This window comes from Balaenoptera physalus (assembly GCF_965194825.1).
Source record: "Balaenoptera physalus genome assembly, chromosome: 18".
NCBI classification, from domain to species: domain Eukaryota; kingdom Metazoa; phylum Chordata; class Mammalia; order Artiodactyla; family Balaenopteridae; genus Balaenoptera; species Balaenoptera physalus.
Genome location: NC_138899.1, coordinates 75,994,673 through 76,010,444, shown reverse-complemented (window position 1 = coordinate 76,010,444; position 15,772 = coordinate 75,994,673). Strand labels below are relative to the sequence as shown.

Below are 15,772 nucleotides of genomic sequence, written 5' to 3'. Positions count from 1 at the left end.
ATCAGTTTTGTACTATACTCTTTGTTTAGAATGTGGTGGCTTGAGCCAAAGATCCTGGCGTTTCAAAATGATTTAACAAAATGATTGCAGATTATCAACAGATTACATTGTTTTACAGCAGGTATTGCGCTCGCATTAAAAAAGACCGCTTAAAGAGTTTCTGAATTTGCAGCCTTCGAGCCAAAAAACCCTTAATTAGTTCAAGTAGGGCCATGAGTGCATCCCTGCCACTGAATAAGTCTTGTCTCTATTAATGTTTGTTTAATTTTAAAACAAGACTGGAACTTTCAGCCCAGCTGTATCTCAAAGAATTATTTTCCGATAAGAAGCGAATTATTATCTTCATCACAAGGGCCCACTTCTTCAGGGTTAATAGAGCATGTTACACACTAGAGATGCTTCCTAATCGTTGCTCAACATTATTCCATTCAGAGGACGTTGACATCATAGGAAGGTTTAGAGAGGCACAAATTTAGTCGCAGGGAGTGAACGACTAAACTGAAATGAGCGCTCAGAAAACGAATCCCTTGCTCCATGCTGTTATTTACATTATTTTCCTTCCCCTCCAGCCCTTCCCACCCACTCCCCTCCCAGCCCAGAAATCAGCCCAGTTCTTAGTTCTTCACTGCTGTCTGGGAAGCTTATCTTGATTTTTTTTTTCTTTTCAGGAATTCAAGTCACTGGGCTCCTGCATCTTCCTACTGACAAAGCATATCTTAAGCTGCTAAGAACATAACTGTGATCCTACCATACAACTTCTGGCGAGGGAAACGCCTTCACTTTCACAGAGAGCCGATAAGACCGCGTGCCAGCTACAGTCTCAAACACCTGCTGCTGTCGAGGTTTCACTGTGATGAACGCTTTATCTTCGAAAGGAGAAGTGATAAATCCATTAGAAAAGACTACATTTATGTAAACGAAAGAAAACCAAAAAACGCCAGCTCGCTGCCTCATTCGAGGAGGGTGCAACCAATGAATAAGTAGAGCTGCATTATGATCAAGGCCATCGGTGAGCCCAGATACTGATCAGTGAATAAAGTCACTTAAAAGTACTCTAACTGGTTTAATACTTGCAAAATCAAATGGTCCCAGGGATATAAAAACCCAGTGGCAGGGCAACAGAAGTAAAACACCTTAAACACCTATATTGAAACAAAAAGTATAAAGATACTTCTAAAAATCTACCCGGCCAATGTGAAGACCATGGAAGAAGGCTGTTCCACGCCCTTCTAAAATAACGAATTTGATATAAGACATCAACTGGAGAAAGTCAAAAGAATATCAAAGGCCGTTGATAGAACGGTCCCCTAGTTTCTGCTCCTTACAAGTTTTTCTTTTCAGTGGTAGAAATAAATAAGGTTTATTAAAGATTCTAAAGAGGTTGAAGTATTTTCTTTACAGAATTTGCCTACTGGAACTAAGCAAAACTATTAGGATTTCATGAGCAGAAAACCAGAGATAAAAGAGCCTCAGTTCTAAATAATTTATCACAGCATATTTTTCTCTAAATCAGTAGTGCCTGAGAAATTTCTCCCAGAAAGTGAAGGTAAAACGGACTGTATTTTTCTGTTTTGTTTATACGCAACACTAAATAAAGAATTTCATATAGATTCTAATATCTGACTTATTAGCCACAATACATTTGTAAGGAAAAGATTCTCTAGCCAGTGCAAAAGTATTACATTTAAAGAACACTTAATGTGATTTGCTCTTTGGCAGGGGGCGGAGGGGGACGAAGTTGTATTTGTTCATGACAGTGTACCTCTTGGCCAAAAGAAAATTTACTTTTTTTTTTTTTTTTTTTTATAGAACCCTCCAATTCTGCAATGATTAGAAAGCAGAGCATGGGTTGCTTACCGTATATATGCACTGAGGTGTTAACAGATTTCAATGACGGGCCGCTTTTCACATGACAAATGTAAAGTCCTTTGTCTTTGTTCTGCACTTTGTCAATAAAAAGAATGCTGTAGAATACATTGTTACGGGAATTGCGACGGTCAATTCGTTGCCTTATAGAGGCTCTCTTATTTATCTAGAAAGAAAACGTGTAACAAATGTAGAAGGAGTCATTGACTGCGCTTAGAGTTACAGCATTTCTCAGATGATTCCTAAGATTAATATTTTACACTAAGAGGCAAACCCATCCAGAGCGAGATGCTCAGAACCGACATCTCTGTCTCGATGTGTTTCCAACACGGGCCGTGGCAGCACTGACTTAGCACTTCATTTTCCTCAAATGGACTTTCACACACAATATCTCAACAGTTGCTCACAAGCCAGGGAGACTGGCAGGGTTACTGCCCTTATTGTAGATGAAGAAATTGAAGCATCAGAAACACTGGCCAGTGTAGCCTGGGAACTTGGGTCTTCTGAGTACAAATCTAACGCTTCCCTCTAGCACCTACGTCTCTAACCAGTAACCTGTTCTCTAGGCAGTGGTATCACCCACAGACTCGGGCCACGATTAGTATCTGGATTAATCGCAGGCTTTCTCTTAATAAATCACCACGTGAGTTTTCTTTTGCTTCCTTTTAGAAATGAAGGGAAAGATTACAAATCCTGGCTACACCTATTAAGGCGTAATGATCCTAGTTTCATTATTTCCCTATTTGAGCAAGGCTTGCCAATATCTGCTAAATACCACTAAATGGGTCTGGGGGCCTGCAAAGCCATCAACAAGTTTAGCCAGCAATCTAGGGGGTGGGGTGGGGTGCTGTCCCATGTTTGCAGGCCTCAGGCTCAGCGGTATAAACTGGCCACAATGACCCACTCCTGGCTTTGCGAAGATGAGGTCACAGTGCCTTTTCCTTTCATTGTTCCTTCCTTTCTTTTCTTTCTTTTTTTTTTTTTTTTTAAGCATTGCATTTTATAACACATAATATGTTATTTCCTCCTCTCAGTCCGTCCCTTTGAGGAGGCATGGAAAAAGACTTTGGAAGCGGGCCAAACTAATCTCTGGGTCTTGAACTTAGCTCTCCTGTGTGCCATGCTGGATAAATTCTACCCACCTGTCCTTTTACTGCCCTGTTGGAACAAACACATGTTACGCCATTTTCTCCATTCTCGGCAGTGACCACAGAGCAGACGTCGATCACTGCAATCAAAAATCAGAGACTCCGTGCCCTACACGAAAGACTGAGGGACCTTCGGCAGCTCTGTTCATGTCGGTATTACTTCTCCCTTCTCCCTTTGAGAAGACTTTCCTTTCTCGAGTTCGAGTAACATTGGTATGGTTTCTGCCTTGGTACCCTAAGACTGCCCCTGGGTTTCAGAGCAAGGTCATCACAGCACGGTCCAGCAGCCACAGGCGGCTATTTAAATTAACTGAAACAAAATTTAAAATTCGGCTCCTTAGTCCCGCAAGCCACATTCCACGTGCTATTAGGCATAGGTGTCTAGTGGTTAGCGCTTCCGACCACTTCCATCCCAGCAAGTTCCACTGGACAGCACCATTTTCGAAGGTTACGGGCATTCCGCAGATGTATTACCATACTCTCACTTAGAGCAGCAACAGTGACAGGGTACACGTTTCTTCCCTCTTGCCATGTATTGAGAGTAGATGATTTCCATCAAAACCCAGACTATATTACTACAAGTCGCAGCATTTTAATTTCAATGAAACAATACCATTTTCTAGAAAATACCTTATGACTGATGAGTCAATGTGTCCCTACAGGGCACCTGTGGTACCGTTTTGTTGCTAAGTTATTCTGTTTTCATAGCAAGAAATGTATATAGTGTACAGCACAGGGAATATAGCCCAATATCTTCTAATACCTGTAAATAGAGTATAATCTAGAAAAATTTTGAATCACTATGTTGTACACCTGAAACTAGGATAACATTGTAAATCAACTATACCTCAATTAAAAAAAAAAAAAGCTCAGGACTGATGCATTAATCTTAATTATACATACATAATTTAATCATAAGCTAACTTCATGATTGGGCCATCTGAATGACGTAACAAGTTATTTACCTGGGATATGCCACATGAATCATACAGACATACAAGAAATGGGGCTGGAACCACTGTCAGATGTTTCTTAACAGTTTATCAGAGATTCCCCGCCTATACGTTTTTAAAACAATGACTGTTTGCAAGGATGTTTAATTTGAATGGGAACCCAACTCAGCCTTCATTCTTCTCATTTTTCTCAAGGACAGAATTGCTCCTTTGTCACTTAACAAGTGGAATATTGGATGGCTGGGTTGTATTATCTTTTCCAAACATGCTCCAATCAGGTGCCTGCCTGTCTGCCAGTCTCTTAAATTAATGCGCTGACGACAACTTTTTGTTGTTGTTTTTACAAAAGATAGTCCCTGCCTGGCATGTAGTGATAAATTTCTCTCTCATCTCTAAATCCTAGAGAATCATTTCCAAGGATGAAACAATCCCCTTTTCCACCCAGAATCATGCAATAGAAATACCAGCCTACACACTTCAAAACAAAACCTCCAGACATCAAAAGGCCGTATCTCTGCATATCACACTCATGAAATGTCAGGCAAGGGAAGCACCCAAACCAAACCCAAAGCTTCTTTATTGACTTGAACTGCCAGAGGAGTCAGAATGTTCTGCTTTTTCCCACTTCAAAAACTCAGTTTAGCATTTCACTTGCTAAAACTAAATACTGTCCTATAGAAGAAATAGAAAAGTAGGTCACTCACTTCCCCAGGGTAACTCCAGGTCATCTGAACTCTTGTGTTCAAGGGAGTGGTGGCCGTGCAGTTGAGGGTGAGAGCATGACCTCTAAGTAACCTGACTGGACTTGGCGTGCTTATTTGGACGTCTGTGATTGTGTTGGCTGCAAGCATAAGAAGTCACATTTTTAAAAAAAAATCAACGTTTCATTAAGCAGATAAACCCTTGAGCATTCTGGCTTATGCTCATGCTTTCGGAACATCACTTACTTTGTCGAAGTGTGAGATAGTTTGTCTTGTACTCGTGTCCGTTGACCGTTGTTTCACAGGTCAGAAGCCCTATTTCTCTGTATGTTGCATTTGATATTATAAAGCCCTTCCTACTGTCCCACGTTATTCTTTTTCCATCAGGGATCAGAGTATCAAATGGAAACTGGAAAAAGAAGAAACATGCTTTCACAAAATCGTATTAGCGCTGTGGTTAAGAGTTTCCCTCATAGCTTGTGAAAATGTAATTTTTACCGCAAATGAGAACAGCGCAGGCAAAAACTCCAGGTTGTCATAATTGGTTCTTTAGTTTTCTTTGCATGTAGCAAACAATACATGAACTATGACAAATTATAGTAAGCAGAGTAATTTGTTATTAGTCTTAGCAACGAGCTGCACCCACCTAGGGTAGACCTAGTGGTCATGTCAGAATTCTAGCGGGAGCCCGTATCTCTTTGGCCTCTGGGAATCTCTGTAATAAATTGGCCTGATACTCAATAGAAAAATTAATTAGGATTTTTTTCCATTAGGGCTGCTAGGTTATCCTCTTGGTCTCATCATCGGGAGCTTTTTTTTTTTTTTTTTTTTTTAAAGGAATGTAGTTTATTTATTTTATTTATTTATTTATGGCTGTGTTGGGTCTTCGTTTCTGTGCGAGGGCTTTCTCCAGTTGCGGCAAGCGGGGGCCACTCTTCATCGCGGTGCGCGGGCCTCTCACTATCGCGGCCTCTCTTGTTGCGGAGCACAGGCTCCAGACGCGCAGGCTCAGTAGTTGTGGCTCACGGGCCCAGCCGCTCCGCGGCACGTGGGATCTTCCCAGACCAGGGCTCGAACCCGTGTCCGCTGCATTGGCAGGCAGACTCTCAACCACTGCGCCACCAGGGAAGCCCCATCGGGAGCTTTTAACAAGCCATACCTTGTCCTCTCATTTCGCATGATTTGTTAGAGGTGGCTGTCTTAAAAGGACTGTACATAATTCGTTATCCCTCTGGGGAAGACTGAGGGTACTGACTCTGCACCTGGAAGGGAAGCTCCCAGAAGCACAGGCTCCTGACGGTGAAGAGAGCTGAAAACGGACGTGAGGCCAGAGACAGTTATGAATGAAGTGCTCGCAAATTCCTAGAAGTATTCCCAAACACAGTGAGGCCGAACAGAAGTAAAGAGCCCACGATTTGATTCTCTGCTTATGCCTTCTCCTATATATCAAGGACTTAATTTACACCTTCTACCTTGGGATTAGACTTTGTAAAGGGCTACTGTCTCATAGAGCAGCCCAGCCAAATTCCCCTGATGCCAGATTGGCAGCCAACTCCAGAGGCAGTGGTCTGACAACTGCTTTTATCCCCAGTTGGAAAAGGGGGGGAAAAAAATCAGATCACCTTCTCACAACAGATTATAAAGATTCATAGCATTAACTGCCATAAAGAAGTTTCAGATCTTTTCTATCTTCTTTAAAAAAGCACACACCTTACATCAATCTATCCACAATATCCTTTATATATATTGCTTGTGGAAAGAGCAAATCTGACTTGGATTTGTGATCTGATGGCAGAGATTTCTATTCCAAAAGCACTAGTTGCCTCTCCCAGTGAATATGTCTGCATTGGTGTATGTTACCAGAGCGTTACGTGGGCTTGACGTGAATTGCGTCCTGTTTATGAAGAACTGAAAGCAATTAAAGGATGCATTTCATGTTTTAGTAAATTAGAATGCTACCTGTAAACTTAGGAATGCCCTGCATTCCGTGGGGCGGGGGGGCGGGGAAAGAACCTTCTAACTTGGTGCAAACTATTAAAGGAAAAACTCAGAAAAATATAAGTCGGGGATTGAAATCTGTGACGCTTTGAAAACAAGCACGTGCTGAACCTACGAGAAAGGTTGGCTGATGGGCTTGGTCTGCACAACTTAAAAATACATTAAATTTTCCTCTGCAGTGTTTCTCTTACTCTATCCGTTACTGCCACTAATTGTAGTTCATTGACAAAGTCACTTTATTTCTAGCTGACAAGAGCTGAAATAGCAAAAGACCACAAAGCTCGTCAGCTGTGGCAGTGTGTGTGTCATAAAGGGACAGGCAGATGGGCGGTCTGGAGACACTGCTGAACTGGGAGGCCTGTCTCCAGCTCACCGGGGCTCTGCTGAAGCAGGCATGGGAAGAGGCGGGAGCAGCAAGTTAGAAGAGAAAGGACAGTAAGAGAAAAGGAAGGGAACGATCTTCTGTTAATTTCATGTCAGCATATATATGTCATAGGTTAGAATATTTTCAAAATACATGTGATAAACCAAAATCCTGGGTAGAATGTTATGCTTCTCTCCCTCTCTCTCTCTCTCTTTTTTTTTTTTTTTGTATTATAGATCTGGGTGGGAAAACACAGAAAATAAGCTTTCCCTCCCAAAATGTTTGCAGGTGGGAATTCGGGAAAGTTCCTCAAACAGACAAGCGATCTGCATTAGGGCGAGAAGGCAAGGGGAGTGCATGAAAAGAGAAGTTTCATATCCTCATGGTTTGTTCCATATTAGTCACTGACCAATTATCATCTCGGACTCAGAGGAGTAATGCCAGGCTATGGAAGGCATCACGATAATAAATCGATTATTGGGCATTAAACTGTTGGATACGGTAACGTGAATAGCTAATCCTTGAACAGGCCTTGCCTGGGCCAGGCATGATCCTAAGGGCCTTCCAAGCACCTCATGTAGCCTTCCTAACAGTCAGGTGAGGTGGGTGGTCCTGTAACCTCTCCCATCTCTCCAGTGACGACACTGATGTGGAGGGAGGTCTGATAACTTGCCCATTTTCCAGCGGGTTAAGTGGTAGTGGCGGCGGGGAAGAATCCAGGTGGTGTGGCCCCAGCCTCTGCTCTGAACCACTCTGCCCTCCTCCTATGCAAACTAAACCATTAGCAAAGGATGGCAGGAACACGGAGGAAGAAGACAGGACACGGGCTCCAATGCCCAGTGTGGCCTGTGGCCTGGACGTCCCTAACTCCCTGGGAACCTCAGTTTTTTCTTCCACCAAGTGAGTTTGACTCCGCTGGCGTTTCCAGCTCCAACATACTACAATTGTATATTTCCTGGCGATGATACCCAGCTGTAATGGAAGCCAAGACCTGTCACTGATGGACTATATTGAAGATTTAAATCAACAACTTGGGGGAGTGAATGCAAGGGAAGAAGACAGGGAGATACCTCATCACATTTCAGGATTCAGGGTCAACAGGTGATACTGAAAATCACTCTGAACTCATTCAACTTGATGACCATCACCACCAAACACTTGCCGAGTCCCTACCTGCATCCTGCATCCCTACCTACCATCCCTACGTGATGGGCAGTGCTCGGTGCTGCCTTGGGACAGCCTGCACTTTTCCTCTGAAATCTCTAAGCTCTCAGGAGCCACTAGAGTTTTCCACGTGGGTAGTTTTTATCCAACTCTCAGACTCAGCACAGGCCTAAAGTTACTGCAGCTGGCATGTCACATTTTAGGGGTTTTGTCTTTATTAGATTTTACTCTGAATCTTTTTCCTTCTCTACATGCACAATTTACAACATAACATGAAGAAAAATCTCATTTATAGCTTTTTTTTCCCCTAAGAGGTTAAATTTGGATGCCCATCGGAAGATAAGCCTTTTGTTACAAGGAACATCCCAACTCAAACCAAAGCAAGAGCTCTTAAATGCCTGGCGAGTCAGGTACCCTGCCTGACAGTTCTTCCTTCTGCAAAACTCTGCATTATTGGGGCTTCCCTGGTGGCGCAGTGGTTGAGAATCCGCCTGCCAATGCAGGGGACGCGGGTTCGAGCCCTGGTCTGGGAAGATCCCACATGCCGCGGAGTGGCTGAGCCCATGAGCCACAACTACTGAGCCTGCGCGTCTGGAGCCTGTGCTCCGCAACAAGAGAGGCCGCGACAGTGAGAGGCCTGCGCACCGTGATGAAGAGTGGCCCCCACTCGCCGCAACTGGAGAAAGCCCGCGCACAGAAACGAAGAACCAACACAGCCATAAATAAATAAATAAATAAATAAAAACAAAAAATCCTTCCTTGGCAAAATAAAAACTTGGTAGCCCTAAGCCAATCCCAATTTAAAAAAAAAAAAATCTGCATTATTAATTAGTATACACAATAGAATTGGTTTTTCTGACATTTACAGACATTCGAATTTGTGGCAATACATAAAAATTTTCATGATTGCAGTTCTTTCATTATTCACATAGATTTATGCTCAAGACATTATCCTTTTAGTCCATTTAAGTACACGCAGGGGTGTAACGTCTAACACTTACATAGTAAAAAGCTGTTACAGAAAAGTCAGCCAAGAAAGCCCAAATGTCTCTAAGAAAACTATTCCAGAGAGAGAAAACAACTCAAAATTCAGTATGCTCACTTGCAGTAAAAATCTTGAGAGAGTAGCACTGCTCAGTTTTACCTTTTTTAAAGTAACATTGATGTTGGGTGATGTAACCCGGCAGGGGATGACGACCTCCTTTCCTTCGGTCATATTTACAATTTCCGGGATTTCACTGTGCATCTCTAAGAAAGGTCTACCTGTATCTGAACAAGAAGAAAATGAAAACACATAAACATAAATGATTGTATTATGAACATGCAGACACTGCAGCTGGCGAGGCAACATGGGCACCACCAGTTACATCATTCTCCTTTCATGTAACCCATAAATCCACATTCTTCTCTCGGAATCTGGCGCTCTGTGTTTCTGTTTCTCTAAGAAAACCGAATTCCTTATTCAGGTCTTAGCCTTCCGTCAGAGAGCCCTGATGCCCTACTTTGCAATTGTGACCTGGGGGGTGGGGGGAACAGTAAAGGTGAATATTCTGCATAAACTTCTTTCCACAGCTATGCTAAGTGTCTCAGGAAGCGCCCTCCAGAGCCTTTGTAAGAAGTCAGAGGGTGCGGGTACAAGGGTCCACTGTCTTTGGAGCACAGATGACAGAGGATAGCAGCAAGCTGAGGTGTCAAGTTGGAGAGAGGATTAGCATTTGAATGACAGAAGCATGCCTTCACCGTTTTCTAGAGCTTAATGGCAGACTAATAAGATGAGAAGGTCCGACCTACTTCGGGGGAGGGGGCGGGCTAAAGGCAGGAGAAGCAGTGTGAATACTGCATTTATTTCATGTGCATGTGACATCCGTTTGTTTAGCCTGCACTGCACATCTACTAACAGCAAAGCATGCAGAAGCGACACAAAGAGGTCAGGAAAGGGCTTTACCTAATCACCGAGAGACCACCCTTAAAAGTATGGCATTGCCAACTACAAATTCGCACTTGCCATCTAACTTTACAAGGATTAAATCATGAGCCGCTGCAGCTGCTGAACTTCAACACCACCTGAAAGGAGTTCAGGGTGGAGATCAGGAATGAGGCGCTCTGTGCTCTGGGAAAAACTGGCAGAACAGGTCTTCAGATAGTTAGATATTTTATGAGCCCAATTTTTGCATCTCCTTGTATCTAGAGGAGCACTAAAATTCTTCATGGTGACGTCTGCTCCTCGTGACTAGAGTCAGCCTTCTGCAAAAAATACGTCCTTGATTGCATGCATTCCCTCTTCACACCAAAATCACACATATACTGACCTTCCCCCCTATCTCTCTGGAGCTGCTTCTCAGAGCTCTCTGAAATGCTGACTCCGGGCTATAGTCCTCATTTTTGCCCCAGATGAAACTTAATTCACAGCTCTCACGTTGTGTGTTTTTTCTTTTTCAGTCGACAGAATTTTGCCAGTCTCAGGGGTCAGAAGGACTCAGACCACCGGAGCGGCTTCCCTGCAATACCTCTAGGCACCGGAATGAGCGTCCTTTTAGAAACATTCTCGAAGTCCACTGTGCCCTTGCCCTGGGGACGCCACTGACAACCATCTCTTCAGGAGATAGATACTGTGCCCTCAGCTTCTCCCCTTGGCTCCAGCCTTCTATGCCCAGATGGAAAGAAGTCCTGTGAGGACCCTCTGGACCCTCACCTGCTTGCTATGGTTTAGGAAGCTCATCCTGGATGCTGAATGGAGAACGAAGTGGAGAAAAACAAGAGCACGAAGGAGGCCATGGCTGCCTGGACGAAATGGGGGCTGCAGACATTGTTACGGATTGAACTTTGTCCCCGCCCCCAAAATGATATGTTCTACCCCCCCCCCCCAGTACTTCAGAATGTGACCTCATTTGGGTCAAATAGGGTCACTGCCAATAGAATTAACTTCAGTTAAGTAGGGTGGGCCCCTAATCCAATAGGCCTGGTGTCCATATAAGAAGATGGCCATGTGAGGACAGACATACGGGGAGAACGCCACGTGGGGACAAAGCAGAAGTGGAGCGATGCAGCTGCAGGTCAAGGATCGCCACCCCCAGAAGGTAAGGAGAACCAAAGAAGGATCCCCTACAGGCTTCAGAGGGAGCATGGCCCTGCTGCCACCTTGAGTTTCTAGAATGTGAGACAATAAAGATCTGTAGTTTTAAACCCCCCTCCCCCCTCCAAAAAAAAGTGACAACGCTGTAGCCTGCTGAAGGTGAGAGAGCGTGACATACACTAGAGGGGGCCCTAGAGAGACGGATCGCCACAGCCTATCTTGGATGCCCTGAGACACAGATCCCTACTGGTCCTCTGGGAAGCCTCACTGGGCCAGCCCTTCCTGCTTCTACCCTCTCTGCCCCAGCCCATCTCAGCGGCTTTGCCAACATCCCCAGGACTCTCCTGTTATAGCACTTATAACACTTCTTCTCTGGCTACACATGGGGTGATGAATTCCTAGGAGAGGAAACAGACCGTATTCTTCTCTGCCTCGTGTGTATTAAGTGAATGAACGAACACATGAATGAACTGCTCTCCAACCCTGTCATTTTACAGATGAGAAAACAGAGACATAAACACGTATAGTGCCTTGTCTCGCTGTGAACAGAGCCAGGCCCAGAGGCCAGTTTCTCCTGAGCTCCAGCCCAGGGCTCCTTCCCTGCCCCCATCCCCTCATCACTGGGCCCGCCTCCCCCCATCATAGGAAGGGCCTTCGTGGCAATTGTTTTTCAGAGATAGGATGATTGTCTCAGTTCCCATGTGCTATGTCACACTACCGAGTGTTGGAGGAATTCTGAGAGGTCGCAGAGTCGGGGTGGATGGGTGGCGGGGAGGCAACAGATCTTGGTTAAGAGCACACACTTGAGGAGAATTCCCTGGCGGTCCAGTGGTTAGGACTCTGCGTTTTCACTGCCGCTGAGGGCGCGGGTTCAATCCCTGGTCCGGGAAAGCCGCAAGGTGTGGCCAAAAAAAAAAAAAAAAAGCACACACTTTATAGCCAGGGTTCAAATCCTGGCTCTCTCCCTTCCTAGCTGTGAGACTGTGGGCAGACCGTTTTACCCTCTGTGCCCCATTTGTAACATCTGCCTCAAAGGGTTACTATGAGGGTGACATGAATTCATACATGTAAAGTGCTTAGAATGGTACCTGGCAGATAGTACAATACTATGTATGTGTTAGCCGTTAATTTTCTTCTTCTTATGAGAGATTTGAACTTAAGGAGAGAGGGCGGTTAGGATATATGAAAATCCTAAATCATACTCATGATCTAAACTATAAAAAGTACAAATCTATATTCATATAATGGCATAGAAACAAGGCAAAATGAATACACTAAAATGTTAGCGATGATTATCTTTGAGTGTTATGGGTCGTTATTATTTTCTTATTTACCTTCTGTATTTGTCAGATTTTCTAGAATGATCATGTATTATTTTATAATAAGATTTTAAATTATTGCATTTAAGTCTCAAATTCTAAAGCACCATCCAGTTCTACTTGAGGAAAGCTATACATTTTGTATTTGATTTACTTCAGTTTTGTCCGGTATACTAGACGGAGACATTAACTACCACATTTGTAGTTACATGTCTATTAGGAAGGCTCAGTGGGTGTAGTATCTGGAGAGAGGAAAAGTTAATTATACAGAGACAAAGATTCACTTATCAGCACGAAATTCCTCCCCTGAATAAAATTGCTGAGCTAGACATCCAGGCAGGGACTATTGGGATTTGATCATTCCTTTCCTTCCTCCTGTGAGTCTATATTTTTGTCTCCTTTGTGAGTCCCAAGGTAAACACAAACACCAGGAAATGGTTTAATTCACGTAACCAAACGGTAAATCCTTCACATTTAATTTACTGTCTCCTTAAGCAACCATTTTCAACAAAGGACACTGGCATAAAAAGTTCCTGCAGGAAACAGTAGACCTCAGTGCAATCATTTTTAGGCCTATGAATGCCAATCCCAAATGAAAATAGAAGCGGCTTAATGCAACGTGCCTTTGAATTTTGTCTTTCCCTTGCTCACTCTGGATCCCTCAAACACTTGAATTTTATGATAGCTATTGGCCTTTAAAAGCCAATACCAATTTTAGCACTGGGCCCACTGTTCAGAAATATCAGAACTTCAATGATTTGTGTCCATCCCAGCACAGTTCAAAACACATCATTTGTAGCACAGTTAATCGTGGCATTTTAAACCCGCTACGTTTGCAAATGAGCTTATGCCTGTAGATACACACCCACACACCCACACACAGAATATTCTCCAGGCTTATTAATAGTATATTTCCTCTGCAATTTGTTTCAAGGAAGGGCTAAGAATGAACTTGCCTGACATATAATAATACAAACATTTTTTGTTTTGTAGGACCACAGATACAGAAGAGGTCAAGGTTCCATTAATATCACCAGTAAAACCACTTACTACTCCCAAAGGACGCATTTGTCTTTGTCACAAAATTAAAAATGACTTCCAAACCCAGCCAGCGCTGCAGAGTGGTTTCCTGAGACCAAATTGGCTGGCTGTTGAAAGAGTGAGGAAGAGCTGCTCCAGAGATTGCCGGTGTACCCGCGGTGCAGACACACTGTCACCAGGGACTCATGCCAACACCAGCGACAGGGGAGGTCATGCCACCCTCCCCTCTCTGAACTCTTAGAACTCAAAGCAGTGACAGGAAACTGGCACAGAATATGAGGTTTTCTCATCCAGTGGGAGTAGCTGGGCTGTCATCCTTCAGGACAACAAGTGGGCTAGGACACAGGGAAAGATCAAACAGGGATCGTTGTTCAGAATGGTATTACGTGTTTTTTCCTTTTAAAATCCGTAATCACTCTGGCACATCAGGGCACGCAGACATAGAGGCCCCAGCAGGGCAATCCTCATGCCACTCCATTTCCCAATGGCATCGCCTGGGAGTTCTTCTACTGGGTTTGGAGCAAGAGAATGACCCAAGGATGTTAGGGAGCTTTTCAGACTTGAAGAGGAGTTCGAGAGTAAACATCTTGTTTCCTAGCACTTGTTCATTCCCATGATTTTCATAAACTTTTTCTTGATTTCCTTTCCCTTTAATTTCATTTTCCTTACCTATAAGTCCTGGTCAGGAGGATTCCTAGTTATTTTCAAGGAGGATGTGATTTTAATTTATTGAGGATGAAGTGAAGAAGATAAGAAACTAATTAACCAATCCCACGAAAAGGATTCTACCTAGACATGAGAGTTTTCACATCACGCAAGTCTTTGTGTTGTGGACCATAGTGCTCAAGGAGAGTTTGTTGATTGGTGAAATAGTTCATTTGAAATATGAGCAAAAAAAAAAGAAAGAAAGGAGGCAATTTCTTCTTGACTTTCATTGCCCATCAAAGCTTTTGAGAATTCAAAAAAGAGCTTTGGCGCAACCACAAGAAAGCTGAAATAGCTATACTAACATTAGATAAAATAAACTTTAAAACAAAATATGTTAGTAGAGATAAAGAGGGCATTTTGTAATAATGATACGGTCAATCCAGCAGGAAGATATAATATAAATATATATGCAACTAACAACAGAGCACCAAAATACATGAAGGAAAAACTGACAGAATTGAAGAAAAATAGAAAATTCAACAATAACAGATGAAGATTTCAATATCTTACTTTCAATAATGGACAGAACAACTAGACAGATGATTGAAAAGGAAATAGAGGACTTGAACAACACAAAACCAACTAGACCTAACAGATATAAACAGAACACTCCACCCATCACAGCAGGATATACATTCTTCTCAAGTGCACATGGAACATTCCCCAGGATAAACTACATACTAGGTCATAAAACAAACTTCAATAAATTTAAAAGGATATAAATAACACAAAGTATGTTCTCTAACTACAGTGGAACGAAATTAGAAACCAATAAGTGAAAGAAACTTGAGAAATTCACAAATATTTGGAAATTAAATAACACACTCCTAAGTATCTAATGAATCAAAAAAGAAATCAAAAGGAAAATTAGAAAATACTTTGAGAATGAAAATAAAGACACAACATACCAAAACTTATGGGATGGAGCTAAAACAATGTTTACAGGGAAATTTACAGTGGTATGCCTATGTTGAAAAAGGAGAGAGATTTCAAGACAATAACCTATCTTCTACGTTAGAACTCTAGGTAAGGAACAGCAACCTAAATCTAAAGAAAAGAGAAGGGAGGAAATAATAATAAAGATTAGAGTGGAAATTAGCAAACCAGAGAACAGAAAAACAATAGAAAAAATTCCATGAAACCAAAAGCTAGTTTTTTGAAAAGATGAACACAACTGACAAACCTTTTGCCAGACAAGCCAAGAGAAAAGGGGAAAAGACAAACTAATAAAATCAGAAAAGAAACTGTAGATATTACTACCAACATTACTAAAATAAAAAAAGCATTATAAAGGAATAGTATAATTGTATGCCAATAAATTAGATACCAGATGAAATGGACAAGTTCCTAGAAAGACAAAAACTACTGAAACCAGCTCAGCAAGAAACAACCTGAATATACCTATAAATAAAAAGATTAAATTAGTGATCAAAACAC

At 42.6% G+C, this 15,772-nt stretch overlaps 1 protein-coding gene across 6 annotated transcripts in view; it reads right to left on the bottom strand.

Annotated features, from left to right (window-relative positions):
* Positions 1–15,772, bottom strand: part of FLT1 (fms related receptor tyrosine kinase 1) — a 172,078-nt gene that overhangs the window by 111,673 nt on the left and 44,633 nt on the right. For all 6 annotated transcript variants that reach the window (XM_082435510.1, XM_082435508.1, XM_082435509.1 and 3 more), the window contains 5 exons: positions 9,339–9,463; positions 4,915–5,077; positions 4,672–4,808; positions 1,858–2,032; positions 749–866 (listed from right to left, as the gene is read on the bottom strand). In XM_082435510.1, coding sequence (XP_082291636.1) covers positions 749–866; positions 1,858–2,032; positions 4,672–4,808; positions 4,915–5,077; positions 9,339–9,463 — 718 coding nt within the window. The remainder of the gene's footprint in view (positions 1–748; positions 867–1,857; positions 2,033–4,671; positions 4,809–4,914; positions 5,078–9,338; positions 9,464–15,772) is intronic.